Source organism: Sciurus carolinensis, chromosome 3 (genome assembly GCF_902686445.1).
Source record: "Sciurus carolinensis chromosome 3, mSciCar1.2, whole genome shotgun sequence".
Classification (NCBI taxonomy): domain Eukaryota; kingdom Metazoa; phylum Chordata; class Mammalia; order Rodentia; family Sciuridae; genus Sciurus; species Sciurus carolinensis.
This window is the reverse complement of record NC_062215.1, coordinates 31,362,938-31,388,146: the sequence shown is the minus strand read 5'-3', so window position 1 is coordinate 31,388,146 and position 25,209 is coordinate 31,362,938. Positions and strand designations below refer to the sequence as shown.

The window sequence follows — 25,209 nt, the reverse complement described above, 5'->3', positions numbered from 1 at the left end:
GACTTACTGTATTTTCAAATTACTGATAGGTTTATCAGAATGTGAATTTATTGTAAGTTGAGGAGCATCTGTATCTGGTGCTTGAGTGGATGTAAAATTTATAAGAAATTAGAATATCTATCTCTAGGGAGTTTACAGTTTTAATGGAAGTATATGAAAAGTATTCATCTACAAAACTGGCAGAATACAGATTTTGTATGAGAAGTTTAGCAAATAAGATGTAGGTTTATAGGAAGGAGGAATGACATTGGGATAGGATTAATGAAATAGGCATCTCTAATTTTTCTTCTATTCATTCATTTCTGTGTCTAAATTTATTTCTTCATTTCAAAAAGTAATTCAAGGCAGATTTTAAAAATAAATATTCAGATAATGACAAAGCATTATAAATCAGAGAGAAAGAGGAAAGAGTACAAGCAGTCCCGCGTGACTAGAATGTGGGGAACGGGGATGGAATTTTGGAAAAAATATGGCTACAAAGGAAGGGTGCCAGCAATTGCACTCTTAGAAATTTATCTTGGAAAAATTAAGGCCTATTTTCACAGAGGAACTTTGTGCAACTTTATTGGTAATAGCCTCAGACTGGAAACTGCCCGGATGCCCTTCGCCCGGATGCCCTTCAGTGGGTGAATGGCTAAATTGTGGTATCTCCATACTCTGGAATACTATTCATCAATGAAAAGAAAAAATCTGCATATGTAATATTCATGAAATAACATCATAATAAAGAACAGATTATTATTGCAAGGGGTAGGCATGGAGGGAGAATGGGTAAGGCCGTAAAAGGATAACGTTGGGGAGTTTTGTGGTGATATTACAGTTGGGATCTTGATTATAGTGGTGGTTACCCAAGGCCACGCATGTGATAACATTGCATAAAATCGCACGTGAGCCCATGTGGGCTTACTACATGCACAAAAATAGGTGTAAATGGTGAAATCTGGATAGACTCTATTGGTTATACCAAATTCCTGCTTTTGATGCTGTACAAGATTTGTGTGAAATGTTAAATTTTGAGGGATTGCTGAGAGAAGAGAGTAAGGAACTTCCTCTACATTTCATTGCAAACTTCTGGTTCCATAATTATTTCAAAAAAATTTTTTTAAAAAAGAATTTAATTTAGAGTAAGGTAAAGTAGAACCAGAAGAGACTATTGAATGTCTAGATAAGGATTTGCCAAATTTTTTAGCTGATGGGTAATTATCAAAGAACTTTGAAGAACTGACAAGATGAGAACTGTGATTTAGGACAGTTATGTAGTAGGGAGAACATTCAATAAACTTGATGAACAAGAGATAATAGGGAGGCCAGCTAGGAAGCTGTGGTCTAGGCTTTGTTTCCTGTAAATACTTTTCTTGTTCAGGCTGTGGGACTGAGTTGTGTAGAGGAAAGAAGTTTAGGAAAGCCATTCATTCTAACGTGTTTACTGAGCATGTTTTTTTGTGCTAGACAGGTAAGTTCTCTGCTTTCAAGCAGCTCAGAGAGGGTGGATTGGACAGTAAATAAAGCAGACATTATACAAGATTAATTTCAAAGTACAAAATTCTATAAAGAAAATGAAACTGGATTTTAGCTAAAGAGTGATTTGGGAGGATGATTCTTTTGAATCTGAATTCTTTGAATCCAGAAAAGGGAGTCTGGGTGAGACTTCAGTGGTTAGAAGGAACCAACTATGTGAAAGTTTTAGGGAAGAGGTTCTAGATAAATGGAAGAAGAAAGTGTACAGGGCTCAAACTTACTATTAGGTTTCAAACCACAGTTTCTGGGAAGACAGAAGTAGCAGTAAGCCAGAGGAATTAAATCTCAGCCATGATTTGGGTTGGTCAGTAGAAGAAGTGGTGAATTTAATTTGTGGCAGGGTGAACTTGAGATGACCAAAGCATCCAGAAGATAAAATGGGAGACTGGTGGGGTAGCAAGGTTGTAGGAAGATGTTTGTGGATGTGGAGGAGAAAGAACCGCTGGAGAGGGGATGATTGAAGATATGAGTGGTGAGGTTGATAAATACAACAAGGAGGGTCGATCAAGGTTCTGAACTCCAGTGTTGGCCTTGGACGTTAGTAAGAAAGTTGGAAGAACGTGCTGTCCTCAGAGATGAGTGGTTAAGGAAGAAAAGAATTTCAGGTTAAAGGAGAGAAATGAATAAAGACTTGGGCTGAATAACTTTGATATTCTTAAGAAGTTTTTTTTTTGAGGGGTAAGAAATTTTTTGGACAGTACTTTCCCCCCATCTTTAATGGGAATAATTGGGCACTGAAAATAATAGGATCTCAGAATTGTTGGTTGTTTTTGGTGATCGCTGGGATAGATTCCTTAGGAATGATGAAGATTTGAAATTGAACTTGAAATAGGATTCATGCGAAGAATTTGTAATTGATTTTAGTTGAACTTCTTTCTCCATTTATCTGGTCAGTGTTTAGCTGTCTGCACAAACTCATTTATATCCACAATAGTAATAACAATATTTGAGATTTACTTAGTGCTTCCTTTGAGCCAGCCATAGTGCCAAGTGCTCTAAATGCTTTAAGACTTACAACTTCCATTTTGCAGGCAAGCATATTGAAGCTTAGACTCATTAAATATTACAACTCATATAGCTGATAAGTAGCAGAATAGGCACCTGATACAGATTTGTCTCACGTCAAAGACTTGCTAGACTACCATCCATCTTAGCATTTCCATGGGCTTTCATGGAAACTTCTGAGGACTGGGACTTGATTCATCTAATTCACTTATACAGGATTGTATTAGCTAAGTTCCCAGTAAGGATTTGTTGCTCTTGCTTGAGAAACATTTTTGTTTAGGTCTTACATTACTTTCCTGTGGCTGCTGTAACACATACAATACAGGGTGACTTAAAACAACAAAAGTTTATTCTTTCGTGGCTCTGGAAGTTCAAGTTCAAAATGTAGATATCAGCAGGGCCACATTCCCTCTAGAATTTCCAGGGGGAGAATACTTTTTTGCTTGTTCCAGTTGCTGGTGGTTATATCTTGTGCATACGTCACTCCAGTCTGTTTCTGTCTTTCCCTGGGCTCTCTTCTGTGCCTGTGTATCCTCTTCAGTTTCTTGAAGGACACTTGTCTGGATTTAGGGCCCACCCAGAAAATCCAGGATGATCTCATCTCAAGGTTGTTAATTATATCTGCAAAGACCTCTTTTCCAAGTAAAGTCACACTGGCAGGTCACAAGGGTTAGCATATGAACATATCTTTTGGAGGGGCAGCTACCATTCTATCCACTGGAGGACTGATAGTAAAAGTCATTATAACTAGAAGCAACCACTGAGGCGTTTGTGACACTTTCTTCCTCTTTGCAGTTCTTAGGTCAAGTACTTTGCAAAAGTAGTTTATACTTTTATCTGTCATTATAAAAATAGCGAACATTTATTGTTTGGAGAAGATTAAGGAATATAAGATGTCCTTCATAGGAGCAGACGTTCTGATGTTTCCATGGAGTGTCATGTTTTATACCCGGTCTCTCCAGAAGAGCCTCTACTGATTTCCTCAGATGAAATGAAGTTACTTGGTTCTTTTGCCTCTTATTACATTTTACTTTTATCTGTGCTACTATACTTACAGGCTTTATTATTATTATAAATATCCATTTTCATGTTAGTCTCTTTCATTTGACTACAAACCCTAGAGATTGTGTATACTATGTCTTTCATCTCTGCTTATTAAATTTTGGATAAGTCAGTCAAGGAAGGAATGGGTAAAGGAATGAGTCAAGTGAAAGGATTTATGGGATCTCCTGTATTTCCCAGATTATCTAATCTGAACATGGACATATGAGCAGACTATAAGGACCACCCCATTAGGCTCCATCTTAATCATTCTTCTGTTATTAGCCTCTTGTGCTGTAAAGCACCTTGAGTTGAAATGGAACTGAAACAGATACTAAAATCTAGGAGCATAAAGAGTAGTAAGATTTGATTGTCCCTTAAAAACAATGCTGAAAGCATTTTGAAAAGCTCCAATTTACTTAATCTGCAATAGATACTCCTTAAAACAGTTACCCAAATCATTTTGCTATGGTGATAGTTGACTCAAGAGTTAACCCAGGTGGAACAGAAAGAACAATTGTCTTAAAATTAGACAAACCTAGACTGAAGTTCTGCCAGTCTCCTTTCTGGTATGTGATTTTGAGCAAATTACAACTTTTCTGAACCTTTCTTTTTCTATAACATGTAGGTATTTATATTGCTTATCTTCCATAGGTGCTATGAGGATTATATTGGTTTCTTAAGATACTGCCTTACAAACAGAAGGTATATCATTATCAAGATTCCTCCACCATTAAAAGAAAATAGTTAGAAAACAAATGAAGATCATTAAAATATAAATCAGTAATCAGATATATTTCAAGATTTTGCTGTGAGAACACTGTTAATAATAAAAGGTGTACAATAATTTCTTAAATGGCATTTTCTGATAAGCTATTCCAGAGTGAATTAATAAATGATATAGCTTATTTACTATAGTTCCTAGGAGCATTAGAGATAATAGGTAAAACAAGAGAAGACCTAATTATAACTAATCATCCATGATGGGGGTGCAGAAAGGCTTAGCTATGGAGTGGTAAATATTATCATGTTGGTTCATAGACCATACGTGGGAAACGCTGCTCTAATGGGAAGCTAAATATTTGACTTGCATGGTGGTTGTACTATTTATTAGAAGACTTAGTGGAATCTATTGCTTAGAGTGGGATAGCCCTCCCAGAACAGTCTGGGAAAATCTCCAGGATGCCAGCCAGGGCATTGAGGAGAGTTTCCAAGGACTTAGACCACTGCTACTCCCTCCCTTCCTGGGATAGAATGCAAAGTGCAGCTTCATCTCCAGATCCAGGCCTATGCCCCATTAAACACTGTAGGCACCTTGCCTGGTTGTTATTTTAATAAGCCTGGTTGTGCTCCTCAACTTCCCTTACAGGGCTCACCGGGCAGGCCAGCATTAGTAGAATCTTGAGTTTCCGCTCTGGTTGACCTGGGAGCCGCCTGATGAAAGTTCTGCCCATAGTATTAGTGCTGGCTTAGGCAGCTTTGGCTTTCATGCTATTGTAATGGTGTTGTAACTCCTGATCTCTGTGGATCAGGCCAACAACAGCAGGGTAGAGTTGATGTGGATTTTGAGGGTGTTATGGGGAGATGACATTTCAGGAAAGAATAATTGATTTAAAGCTGTTGCCTTTTTTTTTTTTTCCCCCAAGGCAGGGGGTATGGCAAGATAGAAAGGAATAAGTCATATTTGACCTACAATATATCTTCACACATATATGTGTGTATATATGTATGTATATGTGTATGTGTGTAGTGCTTCATTAAATCTTTTTCCACTATAAGTAGAATTTAAATAATTTATAAATATAGAAATTTGGGCTTAGGATGTAGTGGTGTAGTAGAGCACTTGCCTAGCATGCAAGAGGCCCTGGGTTCCATCCCAGCATTGCAAAAACAAAAAAGCCCCACAACAATAACCATAAAAACTAACTAAATAAAAATAAATAACTTTTTTGAATCTCTCATCAGGCCTTGGGTAGAACCTCAGAGGTTTGTTCACCTTCTAATTTTGCAAGAGAAATAATATCTTTAGATTGAAATTTTGAACTCTTTGGTTTATACCACAGTGTTCTTAACATAATGTGGGAAAAGGTTACCAGGAACATTTACATTTGGAAGATTAGGATAATCTTCAAATGCATGTGAAGAAAACAACACCCCCTCCCCTCTGTTGCCTCACCCATGTGTCACTAGGAGAAACATCAGTATTGGAAAAAAAAATTGCTGCTGCCTGTGACCACTATACCCACAGAAAAGGAGTGGGAGAGAAAATACCCGTGTGACGGACCAAATCATTCCACCCTGTGCCTTGAGCTGCCTTTTCTAGGAGCCAACTTTCCCTCTTGGGTCCTCGGGAGATACTTAATTTTAATTGGCTCAGAAGAGTTCTACTTTGTGTTTTGAAAACCACACAGAAATGGGAAGTAAGTTAAAAGAGTTCACTCCCTGGTCTTCCCATCCCCAACAGATTTTCCACGAACAAATCAAAGGTACATGATTTTAACAAGCTTAGAATCTTGGGCTGGCACCAGAGGTGAGGTATGTGATAGGCTTCATAGGTCCCACAGATTCTTTAGAAGTTAGGCAAGTCCTACCTACTCAGAATGGAATTGTGCTGCACACTTTGCCCCGCTGAGTAAACCAGTGGGGACAGTCCTCTAAACTGAATGTTTTCCTCCTTTGTAAATAATCTCCCAACAATTTGAAATGGTCACATTTATGGAGAGGACAGAGTATGCCATGGTAGATGTCATTGCTCTGAAAGGCTTCTGCTTTTCAAGGGATAAGATACTTTCTCCCAGTTCTCAACAGTGCTTCCCTGTCACTGGGTTCCATTTGTCATTTGCAACCCTTCACATCTTTGTGTTTCATAGCCCATGGAATCTTGGCTTCAGAGAAATAAATGGACCCAAGAGAAAGTTGTATTTTAGGAAACAGAATGATGATCACTCACATTTTAAGTTAATAATAAAATCCGAATGTAATTGGCCAGATCCTCCCAGCAGGGAGTGTGTGTAATCCATCCTCAGGCCAACGTGAGGGTTTGGCATTTCTATGGCATGGAGGAGGCCACCCTCATACAGCCAAGGAGGAACCCATTTGGGACCTTGTGGCCAAGAGAAGATTAAACACTGGGAAAGTTCTGTGAACAGAGAAGACCAATGAGCTGTGAAGGTGGAAATAGAATTGAAGAGTTGTTTCTAGAATTTTATGAACTGTGGAAGATGACAAGGCATATCTTTTCTGCCTTAAAAAAATGCCTTTCGATCCTACAGTCCTCTCCCTATTGCCTTCCCTCCCTCCCTCTTCCCTTTCACAGCCAAGATTGTAACAGAATGTATCTTACTGGTCCCTTTCTTCACCTCCCATTTACTCCCCGATCTACTGCTCAGCTTCTCTTTCCCTTCACAAACTGCTCTCATTAAGATTACTAATGACTTCTTGTTGAAAAAAGCAAAACAACAGAAGATTTACAGTTGTTTTGTTTAACCTCTCACCGTCCTTTGACATGCTTTAATTTCTGTGACAATACTCTCTTGTTTTTGTATCTTCTTTCTGTTTGTTCCTTTTTAGACTAAAAAGTCTTCCTGCTCCGTTCCATGGGGCACCTTCCATCATCTTCTCTTCTTATTTTACCTACTCTCTCTAGGGAATTGCAAGCATTTTCATAGCTTCAAACATAATTCACATGTCAACCATTTCTTAAATCTGTATAATTAGCTCAGTTTTCTTTCCTGAGCTCCAGACCCCACTTGTCTTTTTTTCCTCTGGAATATTCCAAAGCTCATTCAAGTTCAGCATGCCCAACTGCCAAGCTTGTTTCTCCTTCTTTCTTACCTTGTTTTTGATTTTTTTTTTTTTTTTTTTTTTTGGGTAAATAACATCATGATACCACCAAATACCCAAGCCAGAAAACTTTTTATCTCCTTTGTTAATAACTTCCTACTTGGTCTCCCTGCTTCCAGTGTTTTCCCTCTGTGGTCTCTTCATACAATAGTAAGATTTGAAAGTGGAACTGTAATTGAAGATCAAATCAATCCTTGCTTAAAAATTTCCAGTGGCTTTCTGTTACAAGTAGGATAACATCCAAACTTTTAGCAGGGCCTACAGAAACCTGCCTATTCCAGTTCACCTATCTCTCTACCCTACCTTGCACCACTTACCCCTTTGTGCATTATGTTCTAAGCACTTTCACCTTCTTTCAATCCCTCACTCACCTAAGGGTCTTTTGCTGTCTTGTTTCTTGTAATACTCCAACTTCAGATTTTTGCATTACTGCCTTATCCTGTGGTTGGTTCAAATGTCATACCTTCTCAGATAGATCTCAGTTGAACATCTTAGTGAAGTCAACAGCTTCCTGGTTACTCACAACTCAATTGCTATTTTATATTATATACCGGAATTTTCACTCTGATTTTATCTTTTTTGATTATGTTTTCATTGTTTCTCATTCTTTCTAGATATTAATTTTACAGGAGGAAAGCTTTGCTTTGTTTGTCATTATATTCCATTACTTTGAAGAGTGCCTGGCACATGGTAACCGTACATATTTTTTAAACGAAAAAAAAAAAAAGAACAATGCCTTTAGATTCTGTCAGTGAGATAGTGTACACAGTTGTACAATCTGCTTGCTCTGCATATGATGTTCTCCATTTTCCTCTTTTTCTGCTCAACTTTGGTTTATTTTTGGTACTGGATTTTGTCACCTCATCCAAGAAACTCACTTCTCATGAGTTTAAAGATTAACGCCTCCAATAGACTCTATAACCATATGCAATCATCATGTAACTTTTGGTTAATATGTTTGTCTCTCCCATTAGACTAGTTTCTGGCAAAGATGATATTTTATTTGTATCTCCAAACCAGTAGAGGATTATAAAAATATACTTTCTAGTTCTTTTGTTGAATTGGTTGGTAAGTCATGAACTCATTTGGTAATATAAATTAGCTGTCTCCCAAGTTCTTTGTTTGCCAAGTTTTGCCAAATTTTAATTTTTACACATGGAGACTTTTAAACATAGGAGCAAATACAAACTTAACTTATAGAAAAGGCTAATGTCCCTACTAAAATTTTCTATAATAGAATAACAACATTACATATGATATCTATAATACATTTTATGTTCCATGCATTGCTGATAATAGATAATCTTATTCACAAGTGACCCTTCAAGGTGTAGGTATTATTGTTCACCTTTTACATAATGGAAACTGAGGCTCAGATGTGGTAATCTGTTTAAGCACATACAGCAAAACAAAGCTGGGATTCGAATCCAGGTCTCTGGTTTCTAGGCCCCGGCTCTTTCTGCTACACCATGCTGCCCCCTATGGGACAAGCTTACAAATTGGAACTGTTTGTTAAAAATATTACTATGAAGATTATAAAATTGGAGATCTTTTAAGTTGTAAAATCTAGAAAGATGCTTTGAATGGCCATTATTTTAGTTGACTAGACAAATGACACTAGTCCCAGAGTGTTCTAGGAAAGAGAATTACACAATATGACACAGCCTGTGCTTAGTATGCTTTTATCCGCTTGTGAGCATGAAGGTTTTTGGTATACATTTGTTAACCTAGTGATGTTTTTGCTGGTAGTATTTGTCATGTAACTTCATACTTTCCGAGGAGGAGGTGCCTTTCTTGACATATTCTTCAACTTGTCTGTAAGTTCATCATATTCATGAGAAGCAAGCTATTTATTTGGCCTCAATTACAGAATACTAGTTTATCCAAGATTTCTTCCTTTCCCATCTTCACTCCAGAGCGTTGGTGCCATGTGGATGGGAAGTTTACCTTCAGCTCTTTCATTAACTTCCTGCCTCAGTCTTGTCAGTTCCTCTTCATCAGAGGCTGGGTCTGTTCTTCCTTACCTGGATTTGATTAGATTCTCTTGCCTGACGTGGCCATCACCTGGTACCATTCTCACTCTGTACTTCTGAATCCTTACCCTTGCTTCATGTGCTTTCTTAATTAGATGGTATGCTCCAGAACTGGACTGACTTCACTATTCCTAATGGAGTTGATTTCAGGTGATTGCCCTAGTTTCTGGCTCCTCCACTATTCTGGTTTTGTTGCTTTTATGCTTTCAGACCATTACCACTGAGCAGTGTTTCCTGCCGCTTGCTTGAACCTGTGCCTCAACACAAAGAACCTCATTGGTGGGTCAGGAATCTGGAGACTAAACCAAAGAACTTCAGAACTTTATTGCTTACCACTCATTGCCTTTCTTCTGTGCATCTCTGGGGATAGAGATGGTGATGGAAGACAGTCTATATGTGATGATGTAGAATTGATCTTCTTTAGGTCCTGCTCATCTGAGGAGTCTATCAGCTTAGTGATAGGAAAGCCAGAAACTGGTTGTTTGTATCGTGCATACTGCAGAGCATCCATGATCCATCTCATTTCACGCCAAATTTCATCTGTTTGCTTTGAAATAAAATGGTTAAGAGACATTAAGTTATCAAACAACTTTTAAAAAGGAGTAAGTTTTCCTAAGAACCAAAGATGACCTGTTTTCCACAGTATTTCTTTTGAATAAGAGTAAAATATTTCAAAATGGGTTTGCTGAGCCAGAAAATACCTTGTAATCTTGTACTCTCTTGTGTTTTATGTATTTTTACCTGAAAAGCTATATCTTTTAGTGGAAAAAGTTGAAGACCCAGATGCTATTCAGCTTTGTAGTAACCTTTAGCAAATCATTTGACCATTTTGAGCCTAAGTTACCTTCTTTGAAAAATATGGGTAAAATATCTTCCCTTTTTTACCTCATAGGGCTGTGATAAATGAGTGAAATGAGGAATTTGAAAGTGCTTTATGATACTGCTGAGTACATTGCACACACTTATAAAGTGCTATTAACTCTCAGTATTTAATGAAATATTCCTCATTGGGATATGGTGGGGAAGGGATACAATCAGATGTGAATATCAAAATACTTGGACTTACGTTAAGAGAAAAGAAGCAACTTTATATATTAACCGTATTGTTTTCTTACATGTAAAGGAAGTGCTTCCAAAGTATAAAACAACTTAAATAGCTTATTCTTAAGTAAGCATTCTTCGATTTTTTTTTTTAGCGTAGCACGTTTTATTTTATTTTATATTATTTTTTTTAAAGAGATGAGGACACATTGATCTTTCACCACTCTCCAACCAATCAACCTTTTAGAAATAAGGAGAAAATGAAAAATGAAGCAACATCCAGAAAAAATAATAACCAAACCTCTTAAGACTATACCACAAGCAATGTGGTAAAAAAAAAAAATACATATAAGTTTGTTTTTAGCTGGAGTCAATGCTTTAACCAGTAGGCCCTACGTCTTGCTGCCTCTGTGTCTGTGTTATATATTTTTTTTCTGAAGGTGCACTTCTGGGGTAGGGTCCTCATGATATAGTATCACTTTAATATGCAATGTGGAAATGGCATTGAAGTGGGACAACCACAGTGCCAACTCTGGTTCTGTCAGAAGATTGATGATACACCTCAGAGAGTGCCAGTCATTTTACTTCTTGAGACTTCCATTTTTTTTTTTTACTTTTTTTTTTTAAATTTTTTACAGACTGCATTTAGATTCATTGTACACACATGGGGTACATAATTTCATTTCTGTGGTTGTGCACAATGTAGATTCATACCATTCATGTAATCATACATGTACTTAGGGTAGTGATGTCTGTCTCATTCCACCATTTCTCATACCCCCTCCCTCTCATTTCCCTCTACGTAAAGTTCCTCCATTCTTTTCTCACCTCCAACCCCCTCCCCCATTATATATCATCATCCACTTATCAGGGAAAACATTCGGCCTTTGGTTTTTTGGGATTGGTTTATTTCACTTAGCTTTATATTCTCCAATTCCGTCCATTTATCTGCAAATGCCATAATATTATTATTCTTTATGGCTGAATAATACTCCACTGTGTATATATACCATAGTTTCTCTATGCATTCATCCATTGAAGGGCATCTAGGTTGGTTCCACAATCAAGCTATTGTGAATTGAGCTGATATAAACATTGACATGACTGTGTTACTGTAGCATGCTAATTTTAAGTCCTTTGGGTATAAACTGAGGAGTGCACATTTTAGATTGTTAGTGTTTTTATTTCTGGCTTACCAAAGTAACTTTAATGATATTTTCATTATAAAGTGTAATATTAGTTTCTCCAAAATCTATTTGTGTAAAAGTCACTCAAAATTTTGTGCCTCTCTCTATAGATGATATTCTTCTAGATCTTGGTAGAGGATGACCGTGAGCTTTCTGGTTATTCTGTCTCCAAGGAGAGGCAGTTAGTTACACTATGTTTCATAGGGTCCTGGTTAGCTTTGCATCTGATTTCACTAGGTGCCTAGAATAAGACGTCAACTTCTTCAAGCCCATTTACTCAATTGTAAAAGATGGACTGAATGATGTCTAAGGTCACTTCCACTTTATGATGTATTTTTGAAGAAAATTTAGAAAGTTGATGTCATTCTACTTCCAGGTAGAAGGTATTCACATTGCATGAACGATTCATGATCAAGGCCCTTTTGATTATGGTTGTTTTAAAAATAAGGTACTGCCCAGTGTTATATTTTATTTTCAAAATTCCTTCTTGTGTCTTTAATCTGTACTTACCTATATTTAAGCTTGCCTTTTAAAGAATATTCACACACCTGGTGTTCCCAACACAGAGTTGAATCTGAAATGGGGGCTTGCAGTGAGCCCTGATCTGGATGACAGGCAGACTGGAATGAACCAGTGAACACCACTGTGTGATTGATAGTCATTTCCCTTGCTTTCTAGTTCTGTTGTGGGTAATAGGACCTGGCAGAGTGATATTTAGCTCCAGGGTTTGATAGTTTGGTGAGTTGGGCATGAAGTTTGACTGTAGGCAGGCCCACAGGGAGGCACTAAGCCATTTTGAAGGGAGAAATCTGAAATTCAGGAGGTAAAGCAAAGTGGGAATCCCAGATGAGACTTTTCCTGATGAGACTTGCTCTTTCAGCTGACTTTTATTGGCCCTACCTCATGTAGCATACACTTGTCTCAAAGTTATTTTTTCAAAATTCTTATCAAAATTATTTTAAGGCACATGATTGTGAACTGCTTTTAGAGTGCTTATCAAGGAGAGGAACTATACTTTTCTATCTTTTATCTTCAGCTGTGAAGAATAATTATTCAAAATATGATTGCTCAGTGAATGAATGAATGAACGAATGGAATGGGCACATAATTCTTTAAATATTTACCCTCAAAGAGTTATTATAAGGATTAAGTAGGATAACATAGAATGCACTTCTGCCATAATGACAGTCATGAATATTGTAGTGGACTGAAGGTGGACCTCTAAAAGATGTCTGATTCTCATACTCAAACCTGTGAATAGTACTTTATATAGTAAAAAAGTAAATATCATCTTAGATGGCAAAAGATGTATTTAAGTTAAGGATTTTGAGAGGAAGAATTTAGCCTGGATTATCTGGATTATCTAATTCCAATGACAAATGTTGTCATAAGGACATTCTTATAAGAGTAAGACAGAGGAAGATTTGGCAGACATAGGAGAAGGTGGCCATGTGACCACAGAAGCAGAGATTAGAGTGATGTGGCTGTAAGTTAAGGAATGTCAGTAGCCACCAGAAGCTAGAAGAGGCAGCAAATGGATCCCCCCACAGAGCCTCCTGAGGGAGTGCAGCTTTACCAACATGTCAATTTCAAATTTCTGGTCTCCAGAAATGTAGAGAGTAAATTTCTGTTGTCTTTAGGCACCCAGTTTGTGGTAATTTGTTAGAGACCTTAGGGAATTAATGTACTTATTGATAATAATGTACCTGTTCTCTTTAGATTAGATTGTCTAAGCCTATTGCTGAGGACAGATAGAGTTGGTATAGAAATTTAAAAAAGTTTATTTAGAAGCAATGTTTACTACTTAGTTTTTCTCAGTGATGACATGGATAGGTCTTAGCTGAAGAAAAACAAAAACCCCATAGGTACAGGGAGGCCCATGGATTGAGTTTAATGGGACTTAGCTAAGTAGCTCCAAAAGAAGTATAATTTTCACCCATTTTACCTTATACTGTTGATCTGAAAGTAACTGACAACATAATCCCCCCTGATTTTAAGGTCCAAATTCAGCTTCTAAAGACTTGCTGACACATTTTAAAAAAGAAAGACCATGAACTCCCTAGGACTGTTGATTAAAAGTTCTGCATTCATTTTTCACCCTGCTCTTTAAAAATTTCAGTTTTCATCCCATAAATTAGACCCCTTTTTCTGTACTCAGGCAAGATAATATTTTTATTGAAATGTAAAGGTGATTGGTTTTCTCACAGCATAGCTACAAGGTGCTTGAGGGGATGATAGATTGGCTATATTTAATGAGCTGTGTTTCTATTACAGCTTAGGAGCATTTGAAGCATTACAGTATATAAATTATGGTCTAATTGCCCTTTAGGTTTTGGCAGCTCAAAACATGCCAAGCTCTAGGTCTTTGCACTTTGACATTTCTCTCTCTCTCTCTCTCTCTCACCCGTCTCCTCCCTCCCTCCCTTTCTCCCCTTCTTCTTCTCTTTTTCTTTTACTCACTGACTTTTCTGCTTCCTGTAAAGCCAGTATACCTTATCTATGGTTTTCTATACCCCCCACCATCCAACCCTCTCACTTTCTGGCTGCACTCCTTGGCTTCTTTTCCTAACTATATTTACATAGACTCCCTTGCTCTTTACAATGTTTGGTTTGTGTAGTGACTTCAACACTGTCTTAGATCTGGAATCATACAAATGCTCTCGCGACTGGTGGTCGCCTGTGCAGGTTATAGTGTGTGGTAGTCTGAGCTGTGAACACCAATGGATGAGTGGTTGCAGCTGGTTTTTATTTCATTGAGAAAGAGAGAGAGCGACAGACAGACAGACACTGAGAAGCCAACACAGATAAGGGGAGAGATGATGCAGGTTGGAGCAAGGTAGTATACTGAAGGCTCTGGCGCAGGAAGATGGGTCTGGTTTTACCCTGCACAAGATGTTATTTTTTGAACCATTTGGAAATTGGCTTTTATCCAAGTCTATGTATACCTGGCTGGCTCATAGGGGAGTATGTAGAGGGGCTCTCAAGTTACCCGCTTTGGGATACCAGACCAGGCAAGAACTTTGAAAAATTCCTGGCTTGACCTGCCTTTATCCAGTCCACTTTCATGGCATGATGAAAGAGAAAGAGGAAACATTAGTGGAGCTCTAGGTTAAGTGATAAGGAGAAGAGCAAGGGTAGTGGTGCGGAAGTGGGAATGGAGCCAGGAACTCTGGGAGGAATTCAGGACTGCCACAGACTGCTGAGAGTCAGCCTCCTTATTGATGAGCACATTGGGTTCAGAGAGGCTGAAGTGGAAGAAGGCAGAGGCATGGTTGGAGAAGTGGTTCTCTAAAAATTGTGAGACATTAGGGCCATCTAGGTCCTTAGACATGATTTAGTCCAGTCCTTTCATTTCACATGTAAGGGAATGAGAGCCTGGGAGATCAAATGAATTGTCCACTGCCCAGACTCAATCAGAGGAAGATTCAGGGCTCAAATGTATGCTCCTTAACTTCTCCGTTATTTTTCTTACTGTGCTTTGTTGTCCCTCATGTAGGGTCAATCTTCCATATTCTCCTCATGCTGCATTCTGCCTTTTCTACCCCTTTCCTACCATGTTCCATTTTTACTGGAAATAACTGAAGCAACTGTTTTGAATTTTAAAATATTACATTCTCAGACCAGAACAAGTAACTTCTTGAAAAGTTATTTCTTAAGTCTCAGAGATCACCTAAGATACCTCCTTTACATGAAGAAAGTAGGATAATCCTAAAGATTTGTCACTCAATACTCTGCAAGTGTCCTGAATACCTCAAAACCTTAATTCTTGCATAGTCATATTTCAAAGAATTTTCCTTTTAATTAATGAATAAGTAAATAAATATATGGTTTATTGTGTGCCTATCAGGTGACAGACACTTTGCTGGGGGTTTTACATACATTCTCTTACTGAATTCTCTCAGCAACTCTTTGAGATAGTGCTATTATTATTATCATCCCTATTTTTTCAGATGAGATTGGGACTTCGAGAGATTTATTGGCCTAAAGTCCATAGAATTTAAGTTCTTATTTACCCTTTTCTGGATGGTTGTAAGAGTTTATCTGACTGCCCTACTGTAATTCTTCTCAAATACAGGTGAGAGATGCAAATCATTTGGTGAGCAGGACCAATCAGAACAAACACAGCACTTTTTACAAATAGTATTTACACATATTCCGTTCATGTTACTGAATTTTAAACTCCTTAAGGTCAGGGACCATATCTGTTTCAATTCTGTATCTCCCATATAGTGCCTGGCACCTGGGTGTTTAATAAGTATTTGTCAAATTGAACTGAATATATATCATGGTGATATTTATAATGGGGCTGTTGCTATTATACTCATTGTGTGAATTGGTAACTGATGGACAGAAGGATTTTAAGATTTGGCTAAGATATTTAGAGGCAATTTCAAACCAGATCCAAATTCTTTTGATGATTAGTTAGTACGCCTTTCTTAAGCCCCTGAGTTGTCACCTTGAGGTCTTTGTAGACAAGACCATTGATAGGGAACACATTTTCTCACCTCAGTACTCACATATTAAAGTGTTCGCTCTGCCAGATGGAAGTCTAAAACACACAGGGAATCTTAGTTCTAAGTGAATGTGGACTAACATAAATTGGTGGATCATTTTTTTTTCTCTGAGATATTGAGTAAATTAATATAATTTTTATTTCTGTTGGAATTATCAATGGGATATCAGGCAAGAATAATATTCTGATCATTATTTCTGGGAGTGATTTTTTTCTACAGTACGGCTGATACAGGTCTTAGGAATACTGTGATTTATATGTAACTTTTTCTTAAACCTTTGTTTGAAAACATATCTCTCTGAGCTCCACATTTTAACCAAGTCAACAGGCTGTTTGCATGCTGTGTGCTTTGAATCAGGCCAAATTGTTGTGCTTTTTCCTACTTGGTTCTTAACCTCTTCCACCCTGCCTCTTCCTTCCCATTACCTAAAAAATCCAAAACCAAAACCAAAACCAAAAACTATTACCTGGATGAAATCTAAAACTTGCTGGTGTCTTTGTTTGGCAGCTGCAATCTCACTGTCTGAGATGGCTTCCCTTAGGGACTGTTGGGTATTCAGAGAATCCAGCTCCACAACAGCAGAAAGGCGGCAATACAGACTAATAAATTTCTCTCTATAGCTGCAAAAATGAACTGGAAAATGGACAAGCAAAATAAAGCATGTTAAGATCTGGTATCAAAATAGAGAAATTCATACCTCAGAGAAAACCAGTTGGATGAAAACATGATTTATTAATCCTATCAGTGGAAAATATTAAGCCATAAATAAATTATAAATGTGCTCTTAAGGGGCCAGTTGTCTGGCTTCAGTCAGACAGTATTTATTCCCTTTGAGGTTTACCAACCCCTGTAAGGTGTGGGGAAGTGAGGTTGGCTCAAGCTGCAGTTTATGTGGACTTTTACCTAAAGTTGGGGCTTTTTATTTCATGTATAGTCATGCACCACATAATGATGTTTCAGTCAACCATGGACTGCACATACAATGGTGGTCCAGTAAGATTATATTGCCTAGTGATGTCATAGCAATCTTAGTTTAAGTACACTGTATGACATTTGCACAAAGATAAATTGCCTAAGGACACAATTTTCAGAATGTATTCCCAATCCCCATTGTTAAGCCACACATAACTCTTTGTGTGTCTTTCTGTGTGTATGTATCTTAAATTTACTTATGTGGATTTCTAAAGGCCATATAATTCCAAATATGTATTGTGTGTGTGTGTGTGTGTGTGTGTGTGAGACTGGAAAAATAAGCTTGCTTTTCACTTTAAAGGAAAAGCAAAGCCAAGTAGCAATTTGAAACCTAGTTTGAATTTTCATGTCTGATTTCCAGTTATGTGTCTTGCTCCTTTCCAACTTTAGAATCCCCAGAAGATCCATGTTTTTTCTTGGGATATCTTTTTGTCTGACTGGAAAACTTCCCTGAGGGCCTGTCATTATGGGCTTTTGTCCTTCTGTTTCTCCCCTCCTCAGTTCCTCTGGAAGGATGATGGGAATTGATGCCTGGACAGACCATTTTTGTCTTCAGTAGACTTGACCTTCCCTTCTCAAAATATAATGGGACAGAGGCAGACCAAAGGAAAGAGTTTAACCTTTATCTCCATTATTTGTTCCCATTCAGAAGGGACAGAGCAATATAGGACTGAGCCTAGGGCAGACAGCCTGAGGTGGTCAGATTATCTGGTCTTCTCTGACAAGCTCTGATCTTACACTATAATTTCAGATTCCAATGGGATAAGAAAAGCATCCTGATTCAGATTATTGTAGTTCCAATCTCTTTCTGGCTCATTGTGGACCCTCATTCTCCAGGAACCTCATTATTTTGTGTCCCTCCAACTTTTACCAGTGAGTTCCATGTTTTGGAAAGAGGGTCATTCTAACTTCAACATGTCTGTTAGAACACTTTTATTATGGTTTACTGGGTGCGAAATTGTAAAAAGAACATATAATTAGTTTCCCTCATACCATTTTTCTATTGATTTTCAAGACCTACGCTTGACTGTTTAGGGAATCTAAACCACAATGCCTCAGAATATGGCATTAGTCATCTACACCTCAGGGAGGAAGCCCTACTTCTCTACATATTGAGAGATTTCTGTGCACCTTACATTTCCTGTCTTAACCACTGCCTGCTTCCTTGTGTGATTTCCTCTTAGATGAGTGGAAGAGTAGCCTGCTATGTCTTTCCTCATGGAAGTGGAAGAGAAGAATAGGGTGAGGGCTTCAGTGGTTCATCGTTACTCCAGCTGTGCCCATTTCAAGGAGGTGTTTCTCAATCCAGGTAGTCTACCACCTGGGGTTGAGTTTTCTTTCTCCTGTCAGATCCTTCCTTCCCATATTTTCTACGCTCTTTAGCACTTCCTTGCCTGACACAAAGTAGAGCTGATTTCATATATCCTTACAGTAAATGACAAATGATTCACTTTTCTCAGACAATAGAATTCTCATGCAGTTTCTTCACTTAAAGGCCTCTACAGAGAACCCTCTTGACTTCAGGATAAAATCCAAACATCATCTGCCCATAAGGAAGTTCCTTGTGGTGGAGGATTTGAAGGATATTTTCAGTCACATTTTTCATTGTGTGACTACCTTCAACCCTTAGCCCTGCATCAATCCTAACCTTTGGCCAGACTGAACTCCCTGCACTCCTTTTGTATTCTCATGCTTTTAACATGCCTTTCCTCATCCCCAGCTACCCATATTTACCCAAAAAAGTCAGGTATCCTTCTGATCCTGAAGGTTCTGCTGATGTGTCTTCTCAGTGAAGTTTCCACTGACATCTCTTCCCTTCCCTGCAGAACCAGTTTCTCCCTCTTTAGGAGCACTTATTTCTAAATGTATGATGACATATCCTGCTACATTGTAACTATGTGTGTAGTTGACTGTTGGTATTAGACTGATATTTTTATGGTAGGGACCATGTCTCCATTAATTTTTATTTCCTCAAAACATGGAACATTGTAGCTTCTCTGCTGTTTATTGACCAAATGAATAAAATAAATGCTTGAGCTGATCTGAAGAGGGCAGACCCTGTCCCTGAAGGCTCTTCTTTCCTTCTGTTCTCACTTCTCTCACTGTGTGCTAGATTTTCCTGTTTTGAAAGGTATTTCAGTTCTGTGATATTTACTGGCAGCTCTGCAGGAAGGAGTCACCATTACTTTGTAGTTTACTCTTGACCCCTGTAGTTCCCTGAATGTGTCTTTATGCCTTTCAAGGAGGGATTATATCCTGTTAGCACTTGACAGATGTCCTCTTTTGGCTGGAGAGTGAAGAGAGTGAAGTGTCTCACAGCCTGCTTTTCCAAACCGAGTTGTAAAAAAAAAAAAAAAATTGACTTTTTTCCCTCTGTAAAATATGACTGGGAAACTTGACTATGGAGAGACACTGAATCATTTCTTTAAAAGAAACACTATCAGTCCCATCTGAATTCTTAAAAGCCAGGGTGTTCACAGCTTTCCCTTGTTGTGTCTTTGCCGCAGGAGCCATGGATCAGTGGGTGGCCTCGCAGCACCCACACCATCCATGCCACGCACCACAAGTGAGTTATGAGCAAGTTTCAACTGTAGCGCTTCCATTTCCCGCTCTAGTGGTTTTCATCCAGAGCCTTTAATGTCACTTTAACAAATGTTACTTTAACATAGTCTTTTGTGGTCTAGCAATGATACATTTGGTAGCCATCACTGAGGAGGGAAGGATAGACTGGAAGCTTCTAATTTTTTAAAAATGTGAATCACATTCATTTTAAAGACAAGATGGTATAAGGCTACAATAATGTCATTATCCAGACCACATGATTTGTTATTAACTTACAAACTAAGACTAATTTTCTGTGGTGTTGTTTCTCCCTTTTTTTTTTTTTTTTCTATAAAAGATAGTGACAGGCTGAAACACAGTTGGCGTGAACACTAGCAATAAGAGAACAGTGGAAAGTTCTTAGGCATAGCTACCACACAGGCCTGGGTTTGAATCACTCCACTACCTGTGCGATGGGCAGGTAACCTCCAGGAGTCTGTATTATCTCTAAAACAGGGGTTACAGTGCCTACCAGGATTACATAATACAGTGTATATCAGGTACCCAACACAGCATATGACACATACCAGATACAAAAGACATGTTTGTTCCCATCCACTGTCTCCCCCACCACCTGGGGCTGGGGATGAGGCATTTAGCGACTAGAATATTAGAACAGGATTGAGATTAGAATATTTTTCCTAAGGCTCTCTGACTCGCTGAACTCATTGTCAGTCTGGGTGGGTTTGGAAGCCAAGGAATCATGAGATAATCTCCAAGGGTCCATTTAAGTGCCATGATTCTTCGCCAAGGTTTCAGAAAGAACCTGGGCATTAGGTGCCCCTTTAGATTCCTGGTAGTGAATGAGTTGGCAGTTGGAATATAGGAACGCTCTCCTAAATTATGAAAAATGGGCATTAGGAATGAAGGTTGAGACTATGCCATTTCTTGCAAGCCTGTGGCCTGGATTCCATTAGGCTCATTGCCTGGGTATCCCACAGGTACCTCAAAACTCATCATTTGTCAAACTGAACTCATCATCTCTCCCCTCCCCCAAACCTGTTCCTCCCCTCTTATTTTTCCTGTTTGGGTAGATGTCAACATTATCCATCTCAGCACCCTATTCAGACTCTCTGGCTCCTCCATCTTGCTCTTGAACCACATCAAATCAATCACAAAGTCTCATTGATTTTAACTCCTAAATTCCTCTTGCTCCTGCTTTCTTTTCTTATACCTCCACTGTGGCTGGTTCAAGTTCTTATTGCCCACCTGAACCAGTGAGGCAGTCTCTTTAATTGTCAACCTTGGTCTCAGCCCTTTTTTCTTGCTTTCCTACAGTCCATCCTCTACAGAATTACTAAAATCCAGTGAGACCATGTTGTCCCTTAAGTTTTTTTTTTTTTCATCACTCCCCATTGCCTGTAGGATATAAAGTTTCACCTTCTTAGGATGACATAAGTAGCCTTTTATGATTTTTGACCTTTTTAACTTTTAGCTTCCTCAGATGCCATGAGCATCCTTCATATTGAGCTACTAAGAATGTATCTAATTGGGCACAACTTTCCCAGCCTTCTAATCCTTTGTGCATGCTGGTCCCTCTGCCTAAAATATTTGTCCTTTTCTGTTCTGCCTTTACTTTGGCTTTCTGAATTTTTATTTTCCTTCATAATCCAGCTAAAGTATTATCTCTGTAAGGAATGAGTAAGTTGGTATCTTTCCTCTGAAGTTGGATAGCCCTCATGTTATAGCAGTGCTTTCATCGTTTTAGGACTCTTGGCATAGTTGCCTGCATTCCCTACTGGATTCTGAGTTTCTGGTGGGCACACTGTGCCTTTTTGATGTCTGTATGTCCAGCCCCAGCACAGTACCTGGCAAACAGTGGAATCTCAGTAAATGTTTGTTGAATGAAGGATGTAGCCAAGCACAGAAATATGAAATATACACCAAGACTCAAACTATTTAAAAAAATTCTCCAGTTTTTGTCTTTCTGGTCCAATTATTATGAATCATAAAGCCAAAGAAATCTGTAAAAATCAGCTTCCCTCATCACAGGCCTACTGTTAATTGTGACTGCCCACAGGGTCAGGGCAGGGTGACCTACCTCCTTATTCAGGCTAGGCAAATCCTCAAGAAGCCAAATCACTGGATGGATTTTCTAATGGCTCATGATACTGTGTTTTCCTTTTATCCTGGGAACAGTGTAAACAGCGATGCTTGTAGGCTCCCAGGCACATGTTTTATTCCCGTAGAGTGTTCCTTGGCCTATTCCTACCCCAGGGAAGGTGAAGTGTCATCCCTGAAGCTGTGGAAAAGGGAGTGTGTCTTTGGTGAAATTGTACCATTCTGCCTCAGCTGAACCCTCTCGTCCAGATCTTACAAGATGCTCCTATAGGTCCATCTTTCTCAACGACACAGGTAATCCTCTGAAGGAGTATCCTGTGGGTTTGTCGTAGTTGTCTTTACTTCAGGAGACAGAGAGCTGAGCTCCTTTGTCATTTTGTCCTTGCTAGATCTGCTTAGTGCTGGAATAGGCACAGATGCAGTTTTCCAAAACTGGTTAGAATGTTATTTATGATTCACTTAGGCCACTGGCAGGAACATGGTCAGTTTGCCAAATCTCAAATCCTTTCATGGGTTTGGGGATGACTTATACAAGTCAAACTGAAATATAGTGCAATTCTTTATTCTATTATAATTTACATATTCCCATAATTCACACCTTTTCAAATTTCATTAGAATTCCCATGTTGTTATTAAAGTTTTTCTGAGTTCTGACTGAATTTCCAAAAACATTCTTTCCTTTCTCAGAAATGCTTAGTGTATCACAGCCTTTTATTATAAAACTACCTATGGAGAATAGACGTCCCTGATTACAAAAGAGCAAATAAAAAATGCTTAGCATATTTCTTAGAAGGGCTGGATGTACTATAGCCAGTCCTTAAAAGTTCCTATTTAAGATGTCATTAATTGATCAGTGGGCTGATACTTAATGGACAAAGTAGCTACGATACTCTTGGAAAGTTCTGATTGTTTGGGGATAAGATAGAGTTTGTCATAATTCTTACTGAGACCCAGTAATATTTTAAAATTTGTTACTGGTGGAATACAATAAACATTGTACTAGAGAGTGAATTAATCACCACCTATAGGCAATACTTTTCACTGGTCTCTGAAAAAAGAGAATGGAATTCTCTTTTAATGGAATTGCGTGTGCCAGTGGAACCAAGCCCAAACAAGAGGTCTTTTCTGTAAATTTACATGGTCCTAGATGATCAGTTGGATCACCCATGATATGGCAACAAGAGATGATTGAGAGGATTAGAAAGTCCTATTCTAGGAAGAAACATCTTAAAGCCAGGAACTTGAGTCCCAGGCTTTCATCTATGACTGTTTTACATAGATGAAGGATAGTATCTGATCTTATAGTGCTCCTTAGCAATATGGAGGTAAGACAGATAAGGCACAGACACAGTTGAATTCTACTATATTACTATTCTAACCACATATTCTGTGTTCATCTCTGTGTACTTGGCAGTGCTGTTTTAAGTGTGGTCTGTGGATTTGTGGCTTCCGTATCACCAGAGAGCTTATTGGAAATGTACATTTTTCATCTTCACAGTTATACTGATTCAGCATCACTGGAATTGGGCTTCAGGAATCTGTATTTTAACAAGTTATCCAGGTGGTTCTTATGCAAACAAAGTTTAAGAAGCATTGTTCTAGGACATCATGTCCCAAATATGAGTTCTATGTACTTGTCTTGTTCAAATGAATTTGGAGACTGTTAGGTTAAGCTAAGTTAAACAAAGTTAAGCTTTTTTGTTGTGTTGTTGAGGAAGTTCTACTGGATTTTCAGGAGAACTTATGTTACTCTATTGCTCCTGATCCTCCTTTGGTTTCCCAATATACTTAAAGTAACATCTAAATTCCTCCTCATGGCCTATGGAGTTTCCATTGATCTGGTTTCCATTGATTGCCTGATCTTATCTCCTATCCTTGTTATTCTTGCTTACTACATGCTAGGTGCACTTATCTCTTAGCCAAGCATACTCTCACTCTAAGACCTTCCTGGTACTGGGGATTGAACCCAGGACCTTGCCAGGCAAGTGCTTTACCACTGAGATATGTCCTCGGCCCTTTTTATTATATTTTGAGATGGGGGTCTTGCTAAATTGCCCAGGTTGGCCTCAAACTTGCAACCCTCCTGCCTCAGTCTCCTACTCGATATTTATTGATGAATGCATGAACTAAATATTGTAGAGAGAAAATGGATTCTAGTAGACTTCACCAGATTGCAGAGTAGAAAGCAGAACAGAGTGTGATTTCTCAAGAAGAATATGTGAACCTCACAGAAAGGAAGAGAGACCCTCACATGTCTGGGATTTTCCAGGGCCTTAGGAGTCATGTACTATTTTGACAGATATCAAATCATTGATCATTCCCATGAAGGCCATTAAAACATGGGAATCTGAATTTCATGTAGTTTCACCTGTAATTATGGAACAACAATGATTGTTTTACATAGAATGAAATATTGTCAGCTCTCCAATGAAGTGTTTTCCTTAGTTCTTTGTCAGTTACTTATCTTACAGAAATCATTTACTTTGTGACTTTAGCTGTTTTTAGTAGATATTGGCTGAATTTCTGTTTTAGTACCCATTTTTCTCTCCTGCATTTCTATTGCCAGCGGGACATATGCACTTGGATATTGTCTTAGAACCTTCAGACTCAACATATTCAAAGCTAAAAATACTTTCTTCCCTAAGTTGTTTTTCTCCCTGACTTTCGTATTTCTAGTAGAGGCAGCAATATATTTGTAGTCATTGGGGCTGAAAACCACAGGGGCATTCCTCAGACTTCTCCTTACCGCATTTAAACAATTGCCCACTCTTGTTAATTACTCCTAATTTTTCTCATGTATTTGTTTCGTTTTTATTTTCCTCCCTTTCTTTTTTCTTTTTGGTTCCTACTCTAACACTGAACTATTATAATAATCTCTGAATTTTGAACCTTGCTTCCAATCCACCTTAAACAGATTCCTCAGACTGGTTCTCAAGAGTCAGTTTGGCTTTATGTTATCTGTAGAGCTTTATATTCCTCTGTTCCCTCATATTTTTTTCTGATGTAGGCAAACTGGACCACTTGTCCTCTTTATGAATTCTTTTATTTTCATGTCTTTGCTCATCTATTCCTGTTGACAAGAAAGCTTTTCTCTTTTTTCATGTTTATTAAAATCCTGTCCATCCTTTAATACCCACATTAAATATGTTCTCTTTCCTTAAGGTTTTCTGATATACTTTGAGAAAATGTGCTTCTTTTCTTTTCTCAACATCACACAATATATATGATTTCTGGCATATTTTACTTCATTTATAATAATCTATATTCTTATTTTACTCTTGCCATCAAATTGAAAACCACTTAATAGCAGAGCCTTTGTCTTGCTGCTCCCTAAATCCTTGCAGTAGGCACCCAATATTTACTGACTTGAAATGAAATATTTTGCCCCAAACT

General features: G+C 38.2%; 1 protein-coding gene across 1 annotated transcript in view; it reads right to left on the bottom strand.

Moving 5' to 3' along the window:
* Ankfn1 (ankyrin repeat and fibronectin type III domain containing 1) overlaps nucleotides 1-25,209 on the bottom strand; it is a 244,704-nt gene that overhangs the window by 10,895 nt on the left and 208,600 nt on the right. Inside the window, exons 17-18 of the mRNA XM_047547242.1 lie at nucleotides 16,649-16,815; nucleotides 9,774-9,987 (exon numbers count right to left, since the gene is read on the bottom strand). Of these exons, the coding sequence (XP_047403198.1) occupies nucleotides 9,774-9,987; nucleotides 16,649-16,815 (381 nt within the window). The remainder of the gene's footprint in view (nucleotides 1-9,773; nucleotides 9,988-16,648; nucleotides 16,816-25,209) is intronic.